General features: G+C 38.9%; 4 protein-coding genes across 4 annotated transcripts in view; 3 read left to right on the top strand and 1 right to left on the bottom strand.

The window, feature by feature from the left end:
* The window catches only part of LOC101296071 (polyubiquitin-A-like), a 120,349-nt gene extending 116,839 nt beyond the window's left edge, over positions 1–3,510 (top strand). Inside the window, exon 4 of the mRNA XM_004294293.1 lies at positions 2,182–3,510. Within this exon, the coding sequence (XP_004294341.1) occupies positions 2,182–3,327 (1,146 nt within the window). The 3' untranslated portion in view covers positions 3,328–3,510. The remainder of the gene's footprint in view (positions 1–2,181) is intronic.
* Positions 3,511–7,696: 4,186 nt separating this feature from the next.
* On the top strand, positions 7,697–9,130 carry LOC101313496. Its single transcript, XM_004295743.1, has 3 exons — positions 7,697–8,042; positions 8,158–8,702; positions 9,104–9,130. The coding sequence occupies exons 1-3, from the start codon at positions 7,697–7,699 to the stop codon at positions 9,128–9,130; spliced, it is 918 nt and encodes a 305-aa protein (XP_004295791.1).
* A 3,125-nt stretch (positions 9,131–12,255) lies between these two features.
* Positions 12,256–17,142, top strand: LOC101313784 (putative multidrug resistance protein-like). The gene is made up of 7 exons (XM_004295744.1): positions 12,256–12,438; positions 12,549–12,603; positions 12,707–12,894; positions 13,473–13,930; positions 14,021–14,561; positions 14,659–16,658; positions 16,767–17,142. The coding sequence occupies exons 1-7, from the start codon at positions 12,256–12,258 to the stop codon at positions 17,140–17,142; spliced, it is 3,801 nt and encodes a 1,266-aa protein (XP_004295792.1).
* Positions 17,143–18,211: 1,069 nt separating this feature from the next.
* On the bottom strand, positions 18,212–19,569 carry LOC101297223 (protein NDR1-like). The gene has a single exon (XM_004294297.1). The coding sequence runs from the start codon at positions 19,408–19,410 to the stop codon at positions 18,721–18,723; it is 690 nt and encodes a 229-aa protein (XP_004294345.1). The 5' UTR covers positions 19,411–19,569; the 3' UTR covers positions 18,212–18,720.
* Positions 19,570–22,214: the final 2,645 nt, after the last annotated feature.

The following is a 22,214-nucleotide window of genomic DNA, read 5'->3' on the forward strand; positions in this document are numbered from 1 at the left end:
GACTTTATTATTACTAGACTTTTGAAGTTGATGTAATTATGGAGATGTAATGTTTAACTCGGTTGATGAGTTTATTTACATTTACATTCCAGTATTTGTTTAATTTGGAAGTTGTTGAGCAGGTTTTTGGATATTAAGATTTTTGAGTTATATCATGCCCAAATTTTTGAAAATTTATCCTTAGAAAATTGGGGTGTGACAGATGCGGAGCTTTAATGAAACTTACAAAATTCCAAGGCTATCCTCACTGTTTATGCAAAAATACTTCTGTTTGTTTGATCCCTCGTCTGGTAAAGCCTTTTTGGTTTCCTTTCTTTGATAATTGCCTGAGTTTCTTCTGTTTTTTTCCCCTCTGTTTTTGCTTCATTGATTCTTTAATTCTTATCTACTCATAAACCATTTTCCCTCAATATATCCATCATCAATGAACTACAACCGTCTGAAACCAATCAGCAATCACCCTCCTTCATTGTCCTCTTTGATAATTGTCAAATATTTTCTTAATTCCTCAGTTTTATTTTTCTTTTTTCTTTTGGGCACCTATGCTGGATTTCTAGTTAGGATTGATTCTAGTTCTGGACTTGTCAGTTTTGATCATTTTCCAAACATAATCTAACACCGATCTTAATTGTTTTCACAAAGGGTTCTTAGTTCTTATCATTGGATTTAAGCAATGAATAGTAGTGATTTGGTCTAATCTAGGCTTGTTTAGATATTGAAGTTCTCTGGGACATTTCTCTACTAAGCATCGGTTGCTGCAAATTCATATATTAGTTTTAAGGTTATTTTTGTAAATGTAAGCCACCGCCATTATTTTACACTGACTTACCAAACACATTTGATACCACTTTTAATCTCACAGCAGTTTTATAAAAATAATTTACCAAACACCAAATCAATTTATTTGATTGCTGATTTTTCTCACAGTTGTTTTATTTTACCATAGATTATTCACACCACAATACCAAACTAAGCCATAGTCTATTAATGAAAACTGTGTTTTAGATTAAAAAAATTATCAATTTTTATCAAATTTTTCAATAATTCAATAATACACAAAGAATAATTGGTAGCCCTACAAAAGAAAGGATCTTGTATTTTGGTAAAACAAGGAACCTAAACTTGGCGTGCATGCCAGAGAAAGCCGATTAGTCATAACACGTGGCTCGCTCGGATTGGATATCTCCAAGGCGAATGGTCCTATATAAGAAGGCTTCTTGATCCCCAAACCCTTCCATCATTCAGAAATCAGATTTCAGAGGCAAACCCATTCGTCGTAGCTCTGCAAACTTCTCTCTCGCTCTCTCTCAAGGTTCGTTCCTCTGTTCTTCGATTTTTGATCAATCAATTTCTTGTGTAATTTGAATCTTTTGTGTAAATTCGTTTAGATCTGTACAAAATTCACTGCGAATTTAGATTGATCTGCTGCGATGAATCGTATAGCGCCGAGGTTTCGTTTGTTATAGATTTAGAAATTATTGATGAGAATTTGATTTTGTTTGAGCTTTGTGTTATACGATTCGTTTGAGCTAATTGTGGATGACGATTTTGGCTGCTTGTTGTTTTTAATTTGTTTAGAATATTGAAATTCATAGAAGATGCTGGGTTGTGATTTGAATGTCAGAGTTAGGAAATTATTGATTTTGTTTGGTTTTTTTGGTCCTAGTAATTGGGTGACGTGAGATTTTTGTCTGTTAAGATCTCAAGCTTTTATATGGGAGAAAACATTATGTGTTCGTAAAATCTCAATTAAGCGTCACAAATAAAGCTTTGTAACGTTGAAGGTGCTATCACGAGCATCTCCGTGATGGATGGTCTCATATTCCATTGCCTTGTGGAGCGGCATAGCTGCGTTTACCATATGGGACTGGCCATGAGACATACATACATTCATGTGCTTTTGATATTTGATACTGGTGATAGTTCATAGTCAGTATTTTGTGTTTGCTTGTGTCGGTTTTGTTTGCTCGGTCGTCAATGGATATATATTTAAGCGAAGTCCTTGCTTAGTTGATTCAATAATCAGGAATGGTCTCTTTTGTTTTGTTTTACATCTTGAAAGTGGTTTAGATTTTCTTTCTACAACCAGTCTTGGATTTTCCTTCATAAGATAATCTATTCTTTTGGTTAAATTGATTAAGGTGACTGATATAATTTTTTTTTTTTTTTTGTGTTTAACAGATGCAGATCTTTGTGAAAACCCTCACAGGCAAGACTATCACCCTCGAGGTTGAAAGCTCTGACACTATTGACAATGTCAAGGCAAAGATCCAAGACAAGGAGGGAATCCCCCCAGACCAGCAAAGGCTGATCTTTGCTGGCAAGCAGCTCGAGGACGGCCGAACACTTGCTGACTACAACATTCAAAAAGAGTCCACCCTCCACCTGGTGCTTAGACTCCGTGGTGGCATGCAGATCTTTGTCAAGACTCTCACAGGGAAGACCATCACATTGGAGGTTGAGAGCTCTGACACAATCGATAATGTCAAGGCAAAGATTCAGGACAAGGAGGGCATCCCCCCAGATCAGCAGAGGCTCATCTTTGCCGGCAAACAGCTAGAGGATGGCCGTACGCTCGCAGATTACAATATCCAAAAAGAGTCCACCCTCCACCTGGTGCTCCGTCTTCGTGGTGGAATGCAAATCTTTGTGAAGACCCTTACTGGGAAGACAATCACATTGGAGGTGGAAAGCTCTGATACAATTGACAATGTTAAAGCAAAGATCCAGGACAAGGAGGGTATTCCCCCAGATCAGCAGAGGCTCATCTTTGCAGGTAAACAGTTGGAGGACGGAAGAACTCTTGCAGACTACAACATTCAAAAGGAATCAACATTGCACTTGGTTCTCCGTCTGCGTGGTGGAATGCAAATCTTTGTGAAGACTTTGACAGGGAAAACTATTACTTTGGAAGTGGAAAGCTCAGACACAATTGATAATGTCAAGGCAAAGATTCAGGACAAAGAAGGCATTCCCCCAGACCAGCAGAGGCTCATCTTTGCAGGAAAGCAGCTTGAGGATGGTAGGACACTGGCAGATTACAACATACAGAAGGAGTCAACTCTGCATTTGGTGCTCCGTCTACGTGGTGGGATGCAGATCTTTGTGAAGACCCTCACTGGAAAGACCATAACCTTGGAGGTAGAGAGTTCTGATACAATTGATAATGTGAAAGCAAAGATTCAGGACAAGGAGGGCATTCCTCCGGACCAGCAGAGGCTCATATTTGCTGGTAAGCAGCTTGAAGATGGCCGGACTCTAGCAGATTACAATATTCAAAAGGAGTCAACCCTTCACCTCGTCCTTCGCCTCCGTGGTGGTTTCTGAATTTCTGAGTGATCCTGATGGTGCCATCTTGTCATTGTAGTGAGCAGTCTACTGCTTTGGTTTTAGTTTTATTTGGTTATTTGATATCCTTACTATTTAGTTTTATTTGGTTATGTACTCTTGGATGGTTCATCTTATGACTTTTCGTTTAGATAAATAAAATAAAAGGCAAAGACGTTTTGTCCATGTGCTCTGTTTGCATTTGTATGGTTTTCCTTTCAGATTGCATTTCATTATTTATATTTGAGCAAAGTTCTATTTTTGGTTTTGTAAATGTCACGAATCCTTACTGGACAGGAATGAGAATGGATGCTCATGTGGTCATGTTTGTGTATATTTTCGATCTACATTGATCAGAGTTGCTTCTTTGCTTTTTTCATCTGTGTTGGATGGTCGGGTTGCTTCTGTGTTTTTTTTTATTATCTGTGTTCTCATGCTATTTCTTGAAAAGAAATCATGCTTTTGTGTGTGCTTTTGATGTCGAGTTGTCTCTGTGTTCTCATGTGCTCTGCTCAAACAAAACTGTAGTTTCTCAAATTTGTGTGGTTGATCTTGCAATTACTGATTTGTTGTAGAGTCCTGAATTGGGGGCTTGTTCTCTCTTTGCTTTTGGAGGTGTTGCCTACATCTTAATATCATTCATTCATAGAAAGAAATGCATACGTACTTCATTCTAACATAACACTCTTGATTCTCTGAACTTATCGCAATAATTCTGAATTGTTTCCTGAAACCTCGATGTTGATTTGTTTCCTTTTTTCTTTTATGGTTTTGGCCTTCAGTCTGGTTTTGGTATTCAGTTTCTGTTTCTAGTAGAGCTGATTTTTTTGGTTATTAAAGCTTGTTTCTATATAAACATAATGCATTCAACCTTAACGCATGCAATTATCATCATTGTTTACCATGCAAGGCAATGCATTGTATATACGCAAATCTATTATACATGGAAGTGTTCTATGTATTACCCTTCTTCTTTGACTATATAATCACAAAGACACACACTAGTGACTCTACCAAATCTCCCTTTTCATCATAGTTCAGAAAATGACGGGATCAAAGACAACTCTCTTGATTCTTGTTGGATTCATACTATGTGTTGCGACGAGGGCGAGGTCAGAATCTGTTGATCTGACCCCAGAACTTGCTCCGGCTCCAGGAGAGTCTATTGATCTGACCCCAGAACTTGCTCCGGCTCCGGCACCAGAAGGAGCTCATGATATTTGGATACCTGAACCTTTTAAAAAGTTTTTTGTACGCATAATAAACGAAGTGGGACTCCATAAACTTGATGTTACTTGCAAGTCCAAAAACGATGTTCTTGTTCGTACTCTTCCTCCTGGTAACCACTTCGAATTCGGGTTTAGAGTCAATTTCCCGGGTAGCACACTTTTCCATTGTGACTTGAGGTATTTGAATCACCATGCTGGTTTTGTTGCATTTAAAACCGATTTAGACTTTCTTCCACATTGTAGTGGTGTTCATTGCATATGGCAAGCGCGGCAAGATGGCATATACTTAATGGATTCCGATCAAGTTTACCAGAAGAGGTTAGGGTGGGACGGCAAAACCACGGCCGTGTGATGTCGGATTTGGTGCTATATAGAATAATTCACAGTAATATTATTCTTCATTTACTATTGCTAAATAAAGATGTGATCTCTACATGTGTTATGAATGAAATCATTCATATTTTGATTCATATTTTGTTCTATCCTCTTCGACCAAGTTTGTAAACGCACATTATGAGAATTCAGTAACAAAAGCTATCAAATTTGCTATATATTTGAAAACGATAATAATAAGTGTATGGTGTAAATTTCATAATAAGAGACCCGTTATTAACCTAAATAAACCTGTTTTGTGGTCGATTTTCAATTGTCATATAATTTTGTTACTTAGCATCCTAGTTCAATACAGAAGCTGGTTATGTTAAATTGTTAATTCAAAACTACATTAACAAAAAAATCAGTAAATGGCTTACTGGTCATTGACTAGTTGTGTGTATGCTTCGCAACCTAAGTTCGAAAACCCTTAAAGTACCCTAACACTGTCACACACACACAAAAAAAAAAACATTTCTACTGAATTAATTTCAAGAAAAGATATTCTTGCCCAATACCATTTGGATAGCCTTCTCTTTAGTAAATGAGAAATTGTAAATTCGACTCGTCATACAGTTGTAATTTACGTCACACGAAAAATATATATATTGTTGGGTGTAAAAAAATGAAAAGGGTTGGATCCGCATAAGAACTGGGCTTCCAAGTGCAAATTTGCAGTCTTCGATATACCTTCTCTCTCGTCTTCTCCATTCTCTATATTTCGCCATGTTATGCTTCAACATGCTCCACACCCTCTCTTCTCTTTCCGCTACATCTTCATCCTCATCCTTCGTCTTCTTCTCTCTCTCTGCGAAATGGGCTCGCTCCAGGCCCAACTCTCTCCTCTGCTTCATTGCATGGAAACTTACACATTCCCACTGGTACAATTTTTCAGTTTTGTCTCTTTTCAGATTTTTTTCTTTCCCATTCTATCAGTTACAGAATCACTCTTTGTCTAAGCATACCTTGAATTGGTTTCTCAACCCTTTATAGAATTCTTTTGGTTTTGAATTTACTATTGCTAATGATGATCATGTAATAGAGTTTCGTATTTTTTTTTTTTTTTTTTTTTTTTTGTATTTTTGGTATTTGATGAAAATTATTAGTTCATATGAATTTTGGTGTTTTGTTGTGAGTCAGATTTTGTGTTTCTAAATTGGGAAAAATGAATTGAACACTTTTTTAAGTTCAACTGAAGGAATTTCAGTTTCTTGGGTGAATTGAAGTTTTGAATGTATGAATTCTTAGTTTAAAAAAGGAATTGAAGAATTTAGTGCAATGTGAATGAAATAGATTTGTTAATTAGGGGAAGCGATTTTAGCTTATTGGTGTTTAATGGCTACTGAAATTGATAGTAGGGAATGGCATTCATGGGTTAAAGCCTAGCTTGAATATCAAAATGTGATAATTTCGACTTATGTGAATCTTGAATATCAAGAGTGAGAAAGAATTGACATCTATCGGATAAACAATAGATTATCTGTGCAACTATAGTGAAGGGGATTAGAGACTGCCAGAATTGCTACTTGAAATCCCATGTATAGGATTACACACTGCCATACACCATTTTTTTATCTAGATCTTATTCCGGCGTTGTGGCATTGTTGAAACTGTTTTAATTATGTATGCTTTAGGCAGTAGAACTAACTTGCATTGGATTAAGTCGGAGTTCTATGAATTCCAAGTTTATTTCAGTAAATACCCATATAGTATTCATCATTTTTGGTATATCATTAAACATGTTAAATTTACTTGGTAAAGTTACGACCAGGTGCTGAGAAAGTCCTCGAAAGTTTCGTCATTTCAGGAGCGCGATAAATGTTTAACAAGGTAGCCACTTGTTCCAGTGCATGGTACGTTGTTTGCCAGGTTGCGAACCTTTGCAGATTCATGAGCTTTATAAGCTTTCTTTTCGAGATTCTTTCTCACCCATTCAAGAAGCATTTTCGAGTCTCCTTCTGTACGCTGACCTCTTGGGTAAAGCATTGGTGGGTTTAGTACTTAGGTATTTTTGTTAAAAATCTTTTCAATTGTTAATTTGTTTCATGATTTACTAGTTTTGACTGATGTGCTAAACATAAACATTAGCCAACATGAAGATTGCATCTTGAAAGAGGGAAAATTTAGTAGGGAACTCATCATATAAGATTTCTTAGTTATGTTAGTTCAAAAAATATGCTCCCTCACTTGGTTTTTAGAGTGAATATTTTTCAGACCCTGACCTTGGCACAACTTGTTGCTCGCTCCCATTTCATGTCAGGGTTGCAATTTTACAAGCACATATGCAAAATGTGGCCCAATACTAATTTTTGCTATTGCCTTTTATTGATGCCTATCCTGGTCAAATTGATAGAACTGATACTGTTGGTTTATTAGTGTTTAAGTGAGACACAAAATGCTTCATCCAAGATGAATGTGGTATTATTTCCTAAAGACAAACTCACAGAAGTTCATTTTCATGTACTGTCAATCAACAGGGAGCTGTATTTGTATTTACTAACAAATCTTGAGATGACCCGCAGCATCAAATATATCTTGAGTTTGCAAAGCTTTATTCTTTAAAATAAAGATTTTGAAATATAGGGATTAAGTAGAATAAAATCTCCGTTCGTTTCTGTTTCTGTGCTTTTGAATGCAGATATTGATATTCATGAATCCATCAAAAATTTGAAACAGACTTTTTTGACCTTTCATAATGCAGTCAGATTTCATTGTCACAGTCCAAGTGGCAGAGTGTATTTCTCTGGAAGCAAAACCAGTAAGACTAGATGGAAATGGTTAATGCTGTCAGTAAATGTTTCCGAAGGAAGAATGTTGAGTGGTTGGATCTGGAATCTAATGGTGTGGTCGATAATATACTTTCAGGGCTTCCTGTCAAGTGCCTTCTAAATGTTAAGGCTGTATCTAAATTCTTGCATGGTTTGATTCATAGTCAAGCCTTCATTGGATTGCATTTAAGTCGGTCAAGAGAAAATGCCAAGTATATATTTTTCCCTTTTATGCCAATTAACAGAAACATATATTTCGTTGATGCTGATGCGGGAGTCACTGAGACAATCAGTCTTCCTACTGATGAGCGTCTATCACCTCTTAGCATGGTTTGTTCCTATAATGGTTTCATTTGTCTTACAAATTTTCCCATAACTCTTAAATCATATAGTTCTGAAGGAGTGGCAGACTTGTTAATCGTACTCTGATCCCGCCACTCGTGACTTTGTTTTACTTCCAGAATGTAGCCCATCGGAAGAGGACCTAGGCATTGGTGTTGCCTTTGGGCCAGATATCTGTGAGTATAAAGTATTTCGGTTTTTCTGTTCCAAATCCAATTCTGAAATAGTCCTTCCTGACCCAGAGGATGTGCTATCTTGGAGTTTGCATCCCGAAACTAGACCTGAAACAGTACTCCCTCCGGAGTGTGAGATATATTCATCCATAACAGGAGCCTGGCGTTGTATAGGTCATGTTCCGCATCGTCCTATGGGTGCACATCACGTATTTGTTAACGGAAAAGTTTATTGGTTTATTCCCTCAGAAGAAAAACATCATGTCCCTGGTTCCATTCTTTCAGTTGATATGTTGGAACATTTTGAAGTTATTGGGCTTCCAGAGCCACTCACAGAAATCTCCTACTTAATTGATTTTGAAGGTTGCTTATCAGTAGTCGCGGTTTCTAAAAAAGATGAGCCTGTGGTTATTTGGATTTTAAAGAGTGAAAATGAATCTGTTTGGGAGAAGAAATGCAGTGCTTCTATTCCTTACAGAGGAATGATGAAGGTACTTCACTCTGTAGCTGCTAGAGAAAGTGAAATCTTTTTCATAACTGCACACGATTATATTATCTTAGACACATATGACAGTTCCTGGGACCTTGTTACCTTTGAAGAGTTTGAACCTAATTCTCACGCTTTTTTTCCATACACAGAAAGCCTCCTCCCTTGTAAGTATTATAATTTCGTTTGATTGTATATATGTTCTTTTCCTAGCAGTTACATTAACTTATCTTGTGTTTTAAATGAGTACAAGTCGTATCTTAATCTGAAACGAGTAGGCAATCTTGACTTATAATGCAGCCATTGTGATATTCTGGGTATGAAATGAACCAAGCAGTTCCTAGGTGTATTTTACTTGTGATGAACTCAATCATCTTCTGATATGTCCTTGAACATCTTAAACAGGTAGTGGACACTTTGCTGGGGAGGTGAACAATCAAAGAGCAGCGTGGTTCTGGTTCTTATTGTCATATCATCTTATCTTCCAGATTGACGTGCCTTGGATGTTGAAGCTTGAGTTTACTTTGTTCTTACTGCTTAAATTCCAGACACGCTCTATTTAAATGTTTTCAGAAGGGACCACCACCTTTCGTTTGGAGAAACTGGGAAGCATTACCATTACATCCTAGAAGTCAATTTCTGAATATTTTAAATCCTAAGCCATTAGACTTTTATTGTTTCAAATGCCTGGGAATATCCAGCTTTCTTCGTTTCTGTATCCATATACTTTCATAGCTTGAAGTAGGATTTAATTAGAACATCAACTGCTACCTTTTCCCATTAGTATGTTTGAAATGAGAGTTATATATGAGTTTGTGTTAAAAGTCATATTGATGAGTTCTGGATAAACTGTTGGCATAATTTGCTGTGCTGCAAAGTCTTGAATCATTTGATCGTCAAACGCTATTCCGTCAGGTATTTTTTTTGGTTGCTTTTCATCTTAGGCTTTATGCTGGACAGGATGATTAATATTGGCTAGATTGCCTGATGGCTCTGCTACATCTTTCAGCTGATTCCTCTTTTCATATTTGGATGAAAGAGACCCTCGTACATCATCTTTACTGCTAAGTGCTGACAGTAGCAGCTTGATTTTCAGTTGGGCTGACAATGGGGTGGCTCCTTGTATCTGTAATATCAGGTGAAATCTTTCGCGCTCACGTAACTGTCACACAAATTTCTGTACCATTGGCTTAATTTGGATTCGACGAGCATCTTTACTTTGTTTTGGACAAAGTGGTAAAATAGGGGGATCATTTTTATCTGACAGGATAGTCACACTCAGTATTTAACTCTAACTTAGTGCGTTTGATCATCATTTTACATGAAACGTGAATGAGTATTAAGTAGCTTTGTAACATTTCTCATATAGTGTCTTGTCTCGTTTAATATTTACCACTTGAGAGCTCATGTTACAAAGAGAACTCATGTGATAACTACGAAAAAAGTCATGTAAAGGAATTAGAGTAAAATAGGTTCTCGTTTGTATGTTCCATTAAGTTGATAGTTTAGGTTTAGATCCATCCAACCATGTCTTAATTGTCTAATCCTGTCATCAGTGTTATACTATCTAGGTCTTGTTAACTATGGAACAGTGTATTAAATCTTTTACCAATCAAAACAGGCAAAATTTATATGCTTTTAAATTCCCAACTTCTGGTTTTATTGCTGGGGATACACTAGCTGACAAGGACTCGTTTGACAGATTCAATAGAAACAGTGAAGACTCATTTCCAGCTACATGTGTCCTAAGGAAAGAACTTATAGTTGGCAACATCCAATTGTCCTACCTCAAAGAATTACACGAAAGAAAAACAATGAAGAATATGAGATCTGTCAACTTTGATTTTATGTTCTTCGGACTGCAGAAACTGAACTATCAGCAAGACAAAAGTATATTTTAGGGGTTGCTTTTACAAAGAGCTTTCATCTTATAATACTAGGGATTTTTTCTGAACTGAACATGTTGAACTGGACTTGGCTTTATGTTTGGGTATTAGTGGAAAATTGCAGGCTTAGGCATCTACTGGTCATGTATGAAAACAAGCACATAGTTCTTAACGGAGAATGAGACTCCCAAATACAAATTTGGCAGAACATTACAACTAATGAGAACAAAACCCCTCTAAATCCCATCAAATTAGTTCGTTTTTGATTAGTTGTAGTTTGTTACTACATTGCATATGACGCTGATATGGGGATTGCATCTTATTCTCTAATATACTACCTGTCTTTCCGGATTGCCTATCTGCTCTACTAATGGCAAATATGCAGTTCCTCTTTATTTTCGTCTTAGTTAGCTAATCGAAAAAGAGTAATTTTAAATACACACCTCTAATAGCTTAATACACACTCGTATTAATTTATGTTTCACATCAAATATTTTGGGCATGTTTAATGACCAAGATAAACATCTATTATTAAAAAAGAAAAGAAAAATCACAATTAGAAGTCTTATTTTCTACCCTAAAACTATCGAAACAACTACTTTTTCTCTAAACTTGACTCTTCTCCACAACTCTTTTAGAATTCATGACCCGAATTTCGACTGCTACCAAATAATCACATGTATTGTTCAATTAACATCGGTTCATTTGGGTTTTGTCTTGTTTGTTTCTTTTTTCTTTTTGTATCATTTTTAGTTTTGATCTTGCAGATCATTTTGAAGTATTACATGTTCATCTTGACATGCTATATTGAAAAGAGTAGGTATATATGTTTAATAACTAGTGACTTAGTGTACTTCTACTACCTTGTGAACTCCGAAAACTTAAAATGGTTGATATATTTTTTTTTGAATTCTAAATGATTGATGTCGCATCAGAGATTTGGAGTTTGTGTAATAATAGTCTTTTGATTATAAATTTGGCGATGAAAAGAAAAAAATTCTAGCAAAAAATAGAAAAAAATATGTAAAAGAGTTACCAAAATATATAGTAAATTTATAATAATTATACTAAATAACATTAATTTTAGATATAAGGGTATTATAGGCAGTTTGGGATATGTATTAAGTCTAATATCGAAATGAAAAACTAAATGAGGGGTGTATTAAACAAAGGGTGTGTATTAAGAGATTATGAGTGTGTATTTAAAATTTCTCATAAAAAAAAATAGCAAAAACATTGTTTCTGTGAAATAGTGAGATGATTATGGTTTTCAAGGGCTATACATAATTTGAAGTAATGAAACAATTGGGAAATAATTCTGATCAAGTAGTAGAAAAGCATGGGGACAAAGTTAACAGTAACCAGGTGAATTATTGCCTAATTATTAGTTGGAATTAGGGTAACAAACATGCATTGCTTGCCAAGATACAAAATGGGGCTGCCGGCTTATTTTAATAACCCAATAGCAATGGCATCAGCACAGTGGATATAAAGCACAATATAAGATAACAAGCTGCCGATATTCTTCCAAACTAGATATATAAACTACACATCAAATAGTTCGACATCAATCTTAGTTCTGTCTTATTAAATAGGTGATGAAGTACGTACGTGTATAAAAACTTAAAGCCCTGAAACTAAGTTGTTAATCAACCCGTCCTCCTCGGAGAAATGGGGCTCAAAAACAGCATGTTTCGCTATGCAGACGTCACAGACAAGTTGCTGATGTTCTTTGGGACTCTAGGAAGCATTGGTGATGGATTGCAGAACCCTCTCATGATGTTCATTCTTAGTGAGGTGATCAACTCCTATGGAAGTTCCAGTGGTGCTTTGACTAATGCTGATGTAGACAAGGTAAGGATTGCAAACTCTCTTGAAAATGTAGCGTTGCTCTAGTACAAAGCATATTTGATGTTGTAGCTAGTTGTGACAGAATTGGCTAACTCTTCTCTTCATTTTTGTAGTTTGCACTCAGGCTATTTTATGTTGCTATTGGAGTTGGACTCGCTGCATTTGTTGGTATATAGCTTATATCCAATCTTCTATCTTGTAAATTATGGAACTGAATGAGGAATTCTCTAGAACTTGAACTGATTTGTTTCCGTGACAACTGCTTCTGCAGAAGGGTTATGTTGGGCAAGGACTGCGGAGAGGCAGACTTCGAGAATGAGGATGAAGTATCTCAATTCTGTTCTCAAACAAGAAGTTTCGTTCTTTGACACCCAGACTGCTGGTTCTTCGACAACATTCCAAGTTATTTCAATCATCTCCTCCGATGCCAATGCAGTCCAAGTTGCTTTATGCGAGAAGGTTAGATTTAAGTCGGTACAACTAAGATTAAAAACATGCTGAGATGAACATGAGAAAAGTACAAAGCTGTTCTGATACATTACAAAATTTATTTTAAACAATCCTTGTCAAATAATCTTTATGCTGTCAGAATAACTGAAATTATTAATCATGGATCCTTATTTGAATATGTGGTTTTGATTGTAGCGTGACATTATAACATACCATGCTTCTATTTTTATTTTCGTTTCTAGATCATAACATATTCACATACAGTATCATCTTGCAAGGCATTTATACAGAGATGCCAGAATTTACTTCGCAGGACTTGCTAAAATTGCATAATAAAAGTCCTGGCATGTATGTTAGATTGTGTATGTAGGAGGATCAGGAACTCTCAAAACATATCTATGATTCAATTGACATACCCATCTGTTGGGAGGAGGACAAAGCTCTCAGTAACTTCTGCAGCACTCTGAACTTAAATGAAGCATAGAATAACATGTGCAGTTAGCATGAATCAATTATCAGTAGAAATATGAAGTACAGCACCATATATATTTAAGCTCTGGACTGAATGAGATTTTTCCGGGATGTAGATACCGGACTGCCTAGCGTACATGTCAACTTTCTTCTTCTGCCATATATTTGCCTTCACACTTTCCTGGCGGCTGACATTGGCGGCGATGCCACTTTCAATCATGTTCATAGCTCCAGGGCTTTTCTTTGGAAGTATATTGATGGGCCTTGTAATGAAGGGGATTGGGGCTTATGGAGTTGCAGGAGGGATTGCTGAACAAGCAATTTCTTCAGTAAGAACTGTATATTCATATGTTGGAGAGAACCAAACACTAAAGAGGTTTAGCACTGCACTTCAGGCTGTCACAAAAATTGGAATCAAGGTGGGTTTAGTGAAAGGAGTCCTGATGGGAAGCATGGGAATGATTTATGTTGGTTGGGGTTTTCAGGCATGGGTTGGGATTTATTTGGTTACTCAAAAAGGAGAAGATGGAGGACATGTCTTTGTCGCCGGTTTCAATGTCCTCATGGGAGGCCTGTGAGTTGCTTTAAAAAAACACTGATCCTTGTTTTCTATATGTTTACTTGCTTCCAAACTTGGACTCATAGTTTAGCTTTGCAATTGCAGGAGTATTTTAAGTGCACTTCCTAATTTAACTGCCATCACAGAGGCATTAGCAGCTACAACACGAATCCTTGAAATGATTGACCGTGTTCCTAGTATTGAAACTGAAGACAGGAAAGGGAAGGCTTTGTCACATGTGAGAGGAGAAATTGAATTCCAAGACATTTACTTCAGTTACCCATCAAGACCTGATAGCCAAATCTTACAAGGCTTGAATCTTAAGATTCCGGCTGGTAAGAGTGTAGGTCTAGTTGGGGGAAGTGGCTCTGGCAAGTCGACAATCATTTCATTGATCGAAAGATTTTATGACCCGGTTGAAGGAGAAATACTCTTGGATGGACATGCAATCAGAAGACTTCAGCCGAAATGGTTGAGATCCCAAATGGGTTTAGTTAATCAGGAACCTGTTCTGTTTGCAACTTCCATAAGGGAGAACATACTTTTTGGAAAGGAAGGTGCTTCAATGGAAGAAATAACAAATGCAGCTAAAGCTGCAAATGCACATGACTTCATTGTCAAGTTACCAGATGGATATGAAACTCAGGTATGTTATCTTTCATTTTTCAAAATTCATTTTGGTTGACTTCAAGTATGTGATGTAATGTTAAGTCCTAACATGACTTCTGTGGTTTTCCCTGCAGGCTGGTCAATTTGGATTCCAACTGTCTGGTGGGCAAAAGCAGCGAATAGCTATAGCAAGAGCTCTGCTCAGGGATCCCAAAATCTTACTTCTAGATGAAGCAACTAGTGCATTGGATGCACAGTCTGAAAGACTTGTTCAGGAGGCAATTGATCAAGCATCGAAAGGGAGGACAACAGTTATTATAGCGCATCGCCTGTCAACAATCCGAACAGCAAACTTGATTGTGGTTCTTCAAGCTGGGAAAGTAATCGAATCAGGCTCGCACAATGAGCTAATGAGAAAGAATGGGGAGCAAGGAGGTGAATACTTCAAGATGGTCCAGTTGCAGCAAACGGCAGCACAAAATGAAGCTCCTGAAGATAGTCAATCATATGAAAAACCTCGGCGTAGGAGAAGTGTTGCACCGAGCCCCATTAGTGCCCGCTCCAGTGCTCATAACACTCCAGCAATATACTCCTTCAGTGGTACTGGAATGTCCATCTCTATGGGAACCCCCATGTCCATTGGGACACCCAGGTCCAACATGGGCACACCTTATTCGTTCTCTGTCCAATACGATCCTGATGATGGAAGTTATGATGATGACTTAAAGAACTCAACTTATCCTCCTCCTTCTCAATGGCGCCTGCTGAAAATGAATGCACCAGAGTGGGGACAAGCATTACTTGGATGCTTGGGTGCAATAGGTTCTGGAGCAGTACAACCTATCAATGCGTACTGTGTAGGCTCACTTATATCAATCTACTTCCTCCAGGATAAATCAGAAATCAAGTCCCAATCGAGAGTCTTGTCCTTTGTTTTCATAGGCATTGGTGTTTTCAACTTCTTCACCAATCTCATCCAACACTATAACTTTGCAATCATGGGAGAGAAGTTGACCACAAGGGTAAGAGAGCAACTGCTTGAAAAGCTTTTGACATTCGAAATTGGGTGGTTTGATGATGATGAGAACACAAGTGCAGCTATCTGTGCAAGGCTAGCCACTGAAGTAAACATGGTTCGATCTCTTGTTGGTGACAGAATGTCATTGCTGGTCCAAGCAGTTTTCGGGGCTACCTTTGCTTACACAGTAGGACTTGTGCTAACATGGAGACTATCCCTTGTGATGATAGCAGTGCAGCCCCTAGTCATTGGGAGCTTTTATGCAAGGAGTATCTTGATGAAGAGTATGGGTGAGAAGGCGAGAAAGGCTCAAAAAGAAGGAAGCCAATTGGCAAGTGAAGCTGTTATTAACCACAGAACTATAACAGCCTTTTCTTCACAGAAAAAGATTATGGGGCTGTTTGGTGCAACCTTGGCTGGTCCTAAGAAAGAGAGTATCAAGCAATCCTATGTTTCTGGTGCTGGCTTGTTTAGCTCCCAATTCTTTAACACGGCGGCTTCAGCTTTAGCCTACTGGTATGGTGGGAGGCTACTTGTGCAAGGGTTGATAACCTCCAAGGAACTTTTCCAGGCCTTCTTGATATTACTGTTTACTGCTTATATTATTGCAGAAGCTGGGAGCATGACTTCTGATATATCTAAAGGGGCCAGTGCCATTCAAGCAGTTTTTGCCATTTTAGATAGGAAAACTGAGATTGATCCTGATAACAGATGGGGACTGGAGATTAAGAGGAGGATAAAGGGGCGCGTCGAGTTCAAAACTGTTTTCTTTGCATATCCAACAAGACCTGAGCAGATGATTCTTAAGGGACTGAGCCTCAGAATTGATGCAGGCAAAACAGTGGCACTAGTTGGCCAGAGTGGTTCGGGCAAATCCACCATTATTGGGCTGATTGAGAGGTTCTATGATCCAATGAAGGGATCAGTATTTGTAGATGAGCAGGATATTAAGAACTACAACTTGAGAATGCTGAGGGCACATGTAGCCTTGGTTAGTCAGGAGCCAACTTTGTTTGCTGGAACTATCCGTGAAAATATCGCCTATGGTAAAGAGAATTCGAAGGAATCTGAGATAAAGAGGGCTGCAGTTCTGGCAAATGCTCATGAATTTATAAGGTATGACATTACAGCTTGCATAATATAGAGGCATTGCTGTGTTAGCTACTTAGCTTCATAGCAAGTATACTAATAATTAGTTTCACTTTTATGTTCCTCTTTTTACAGTGGAATGAATGATGGTTATAACACATACTGTGGAGAGAGAGGAGTTCAGCTATCAGGAGGCCAGAAACAAAGGATAGCACTAGCCCGGGCAATTCTGAAGAATCCATCAATCCTCCTGCTGGATGAGGCCACAAGTGCACTTGACAGCGTGTCAGAAAACGCAGTTCAAGAAGCACTTGAGAAGATGATGGTCAACAGAACATGCATAGTCATTGCTCATCGGCTATCGACAATTCAGAAGGCCAACTCCATTGCTGTGATCAAGAATGGAAAGGTTGAAGAACAAGGTTCACATAATGATCTGATTTCATTAGGGCGCAATGGAGCATACTACTCACTGATAAAGCTACAAACTGGTAGCTCACCTCCAAGGTAGAAACGGTGACTAGATATTAAGGATATGTCGTATAAAACATGGAGACTCTAGTCCTTGAATTGGTATAGCAGAATTTTTGTCAATATTGAAAGGAATTTGTATTTAGGTAAAATATGCATTTTACGTTGCAGGTAGAAATCATTTAAGATTTCCATATACAAATCACTTGCTGTGAACATGTTAATAACTCAATAATTTTGCCTATCATCCCTTGCACTGTTGCAGCATATATAATAACTGGATAATAGTAGTGCATCTTTGGATTTCTCTTAACCATGTACATTAATCTATAGATACATTTACTCTCGGTAGTTAGGCTAAAATGCAAAGATAGACGACGTTTAGCACATAGATATGTAACTCCATACAACTAATCTATATCATCATACGAACTTGGTCTACCAAAGTATAGAATAGCTTAATCAATGTAGTAATACACAATATATGGAAATGCATTCAAGAGCCATGTGGCACACAACATAAGAGAAAAATATGAATTCAGACTTTGCTTAACTTCAGCCAGTGTTGGACATAGTTTGAACTTGAATTTAGAATTGCCAAGATAATTCCTACTTGCAAGGCAAAGTGGTCTAGTGGCACTGCCTTGTATCTTGAAATCAGTAGTATTATTCTTCTCATCATCTACCCAAATAACAAAGGAATGGTCCGGTGGCTCCACCCTAAGCCTTTACAGTATGTAAATGATGATTCCGGGAACATTGTCAATTGATACCTCTGGGCAATTGTCAGACAAAATGGTGGGAATTCCTTAAGCTAAGGCACCAAGGATCTGGCTACTTCTCTCGATTGAGTAAAACATATGATCACTTGGAATATATAACTTTTTGATTCTCAGATTTTGCTAACTTTGCTTATATAATTAGCAAAAACAGTTCAAAAAACTGCATGGGCAACAACTATCCTCCATCCTTGTTTTTTATCGATAATATTGTACTATCCTCTGTCCTTCGTCCTGAGACTACATGAAAAACCCCATGAGAATTTAGTAACCCTTCGAGATACTAAATTGTGATATGTACATCCATTTGTGTTCATTTTTTCTTTTTTAATAAATAGAGGATTAGGAGAGATATCAGCTCTTCCGCAACATCCATTTGTGTTCATGATCAAACGTTATTTGAGATATTGATCAATCACAGTATATATAAGTAGCTGAAATGGTCGTTTTCCTTGAAATAATCAAATCAAGATCGAAACTAAGAAAATATCATCTTTGTTTCAGTGGGGCTTAATTGGTTTGGTTTAAATCTTGTTTTCTTGGTGATGGGCTAGCTAAAGGTTAAAAGCTTAATTAATACCAAACATTACAGAGTATTAAGCTCTAAACCAAACATCTCAAGTTCTCAACGATCAACTGCACAAAAATCACACACATGAATGTGAATAATTTTTTTAAAGTATGCAAAACTGATGCAATAATACCAACAAAACAAGAAAAGGAAAAAAAAAAAAAAACAAATACTTTGCCCTCTACAGTTGAAATTCCCATTTCACAAATCTGTTATTTTCGCTTGGAAATTAATCTGCTGCCTACAAACAATTAGCAACAATGTCTTCCTAAACTAAAACCAGAGAGATACATCGAATTTTACCCAAAAAAAAAATACACCAAGGATTGAGCAAAATGAAAACCAAGAAATTGAGCAAAACCCAGAGCTGGCCAGAATAAGCAGCAAGCTGATGATCTGCAGCAGAAAGCTTAATATCCTTCTTGTTGACTTTGGTACCTGAAGCGTTGACCTCCACATCCGCCCCAACCATCAACCTATGCCTCTTGGTCCTCCAGAATATGATCTTAAACCTCACCGCCGTCACCAAATCCACCCGGAAATGACTCGACCCGTTGGCATAAACCGACCCGGAAACCGCCGTCCAGTTGAGCTTGTCGGACCCCAACTCCACCTTCTTGGTGGCCTTCTTCTTGTGGCCCTGGTAGAACTTGGTGACATTTGCGTTGCCTACTACTGGCTTGGTGGTGTTGCTGTTGGGGAGGCTGAAGGTGAGGTTGATGGTGTCGTAGTAGATCCCCTTGTCTTTGTTGCCGTTGTTTAACGCGAGGGAGACGTAAAGGGTTCTGTTTCCGGTGTCGTTTAGGGTTTTGTTGAGGGCAGGGAGGTAGAAGTACTTGATGGAGCAGCTGGGATTGGAGGTACGTAGGCTGAGCCACATGAAGAGGGCGGTGAGGCCGACGGTGAAGATGAAGCTGATGCAGCATTGGCAGCAGCCGCCGCCTGAGGATCCCGCCATGTTTGGTTTGGATGGATCGGAGGAGTTTCAGAGAGACCGATGAAGAAGAAGAAGAAGAAGAAGAAGATAAGAGAGTGAAAGGGACATGATTGCCGAGAAGTATAGCAGGAGATGTAGAATATAATTATTGGGGAGTGAGTTGGTGTTAATTGGCTTTAATAAAGGAAAGTCTTGGTCCTCCTGGTTTTGTATTCTTGCGCTGCTTTTGGATTGGCTGGTTATGCAGAAATGTTTATCTGGGGCCTGCAGCCTGGGGCGTGTTGCTCGTTGCTGTTTCGCGCGTATTGACTTGACCCCTGCATTTCTTCAAGTCTTGGGTGGGAGGGTGAGTGAGTTCTACCGGGAAAATGGTTTATTGATTTTGATACAGGGGTTAGGTTCTAATGAGTGCCAATCAGTCGGAGGACCAATGAGTTGGAGAACCATTAAGTTGATGACTAATTAAACGGTTACATCTAAATTTTTCGATCGCATATTCACATATCGACCGTTTAGTTTGTAGATATATATGAGTAATTTTCATCTAAATTAAAAATCGTTAAAGCATTCATAAATATGATTTATCAATTATAAACTTAAACAGCTCCTATTTGACAAAATTAGATCGTCCATTAATTTGATTTAGTTCGATTCCTTAACGATCATTGATTTGGCTGAAAATTTGTATAAGTGATCTACTTATATAGACCTAAAAATTAAACGGTTGAGATGAAAAAAAATGATTGAAAAGTGAGTGCAATAAACGATTTAATGAGAAAATCCTCAACTAGTCCTCAATTTAGTGCTCCTTAGCTATAAGATTTTTTTTTACGGAATGACAACACTCTATTTATGCCAAAATCAATTACGTAGAATCTATATCAGTTGCTTTAATCGGTAGTCAATAAATATCTCCCCTGGCCCACGATGCTACAGGAAGCCCAACGTGGGGTAGACCGAGCAGGCCTCATCCTGGAGGTTGTAGCAGTCTGGGCCAGGAAGGAGACATCCCACAGAAGGCCAAACAAACAGACCTCAGTAGCATATTTGTCCCACATTGAATAACAAGCAAGATATAAGTCAACGCGGGGCTATAAATACAATGCTGAAGTCAACCAAAACGGTAAGAAATCTCCTAGCATTAAATATTATACCTACCACATAACTGACTCAATCATCGAAGAGAGAGACTGGAAAGTCCCGGTCAATCTCCTTTTGTAGGTAGCTGGTCAACGGCAATTAAGGGCAGAGATCACTCCAAAGAGCTTCTACGAGGTCTACAGGATCTGCAGAAACAATTAGCGCCATCTGTGGGAAGTCTTACGAAAAGCTACCGAGTCTCGATGGCTGAGTCAAGTGAACTAGTAGAAGGGAGTAGGACAATGTTGGAAGACCAACGCGGTCTAGGTGAGGAGAGAACGCCGAGGACCATTGCTCGGAATGAAGGATCGGGTGAGAGGCTGGAATGCACACCCATAGGGAATGACCAGGAAAAGACCTTAGATGGAACGGTGCATGATCTCACGCAAGAGGAAGTGGAGGACATGGTCGAAAAATTGAGGGCAGACGTGGCACGTTTGGAGAGAGAAAGGGCCCAGGATCGCCTAGAGGCAGTAACCCGGGAGAAAAAGTTGGAACGAGATAATGCCACCATAATGAGCGCATTGGCGTGAAGGTTAGAGAGTGACGAGGCGATCGAGCGGGCAACTGCCACCCTCCGAGAGCAGTAGGTAGAGGGCTGGGGATCCCCCATAACGCCGTCGCGAGCAACTCGCAAAACGGTTTGTGTTGGGACCAATCTGTTCCCGGAAAGCATGGAGGGAGAGGACCCACCACCGCTCCCAATCCCGTCAAAGAGAGGGTGCATGTAAGAGCCAACGGGGGTAGAGGCGGCTTTGATGACCATGAGGGATAGTGTGATGAACCTGACTACGAGAGTGAATGAAGCAGAAAGACAGGCGGCACACAACCTGCCTGGGATGGGATTCGAAGAAAGAGGGGGACCATTCACGAGGACCATCACGTAGACCCTACGCTCTCACACAGCTAAGCCTTTGAAGTTGAGCTACGGGGGCGAAGGAGACCCGCATATCTTTCCCGATAGTTTCAAATCCCACACCAACGCGAAGGGTTACACGGATGCCATGTGTTGCAACATGTTCTAGGAGACACTATCAGAAGAGGCACTGAGCTGGTATTACGAGCTCCCCGCCGGCTCGATAAACAGCTTCAGACAACTGGCAGACAGATTTGTGAACCGCTTCATATTGCGCATGGACGGGCAGAACACAGCCCAGCTGTTCAAGGTAAAGCAAGGACCCGGTGAAGGGCTTAAAGCCTTCGTGAATCGCTGACAAGGAGCCACGGCCAAGGTCAGGAGTCTCAACAAAAAGGTGGGGGAAGAGGCGTTTGTTCAAGCCCTGTTGCCTGAGAAGTTTATGTATGTCGTGAAAATTGAAAACCCGTGGGGTTATGATGAATTAATGGAGATGGCAATTAGGCATGGTCAAGCAGACCATGATACGTACGGGGATCAATACGCGAGCAAGAGATAGGAGGTCCGAGTCCCAGGGGCAAACGATCCAAGAAGTAAGAACATGGAAAGGGGATCAGGAGGGAGGACACCGGGAAGTATTACGGGTATCACGGGGAGGCCACTCATGCGGTAAACAATTGTGTAGAGCTAAAGAGGGCGATAAAGGGCCAGATAAAAGTAAGCAAACTCTAGCAGTACGTGTCAGGTCAGCGGCAAGCGGCAAGAGTTTCTGTTTATGGGACGATCAATACGATCCGCGGGGGAGCACGGTTAGACCAGATGAGTAACA

Source organism: Fragaria vesca, linkage group LG3, assembly GCF_000184155.1.
Source record: "Fragaria vesca subsp. vesca linkage group LG3, FraVesHawaii_1.0, whole genome shotgun sequence".
Lineage (NCBI taxonomy): Eukaryota > Viridiplantae > Streptophyta > Magnoliopsida > Rosales > Rosaceae > Fragaria > Fragaria vesca.

Excerpts from the sequence above, each read along its gene's own strand:
- LOC101313496 (XM_004295743.1), top strand. The coding sequence starts at position 7,697 with ATGGAAATGGTTAATGCTGTCAGTAAATGTTTCCGAAGGAAGAATGTT. Across the intron at positions 8,043-8,157 it reads CATGGTTTGTTCCTATAATG|AATGTAGCCCATCGGAAGAG; the intron begins GTTTCATTTGTC and ends TTTTACTTCCAG. Across the intron at positions 8,703-9,103 it reads CTTACAGAGGAATGATGAAG|GTAGTGGACACTTTGCTGGG; the intron begins GTACTTCACTCT and ends CATCTTAAACAG.
- LOC101313784 (XM_004295744.1), top strand. The coding sequence starts at position 12,256 with ATGGGGCTCAAAAACAGCATGTTTCGCTATGCAGACGTCACAGACAAG. Across the intron at positions 12,895-13,472 it reads AAGTTGCTTTATGCGAGAAG|ATACCGGACTGCCTAGCGTA; the intron begins GTTAGATTTAAG and ends TCCGGGATGTAG. Across the intron at positions 16,659-16,766 it reads AATGCTCATGAATTTATAAG|TGGAATGAATGATGGTTATA; the intron begins GTATGACATTAC and ends CTCTTTTTACAG.
- LOC101297223 (XM_004294297.1), bottom strand. The coding sequence starts at position 19,410 with ATGGCGGGATCCTCAGGCGGCGGCTGCTGCCAATGCTGCATCAGCTTC.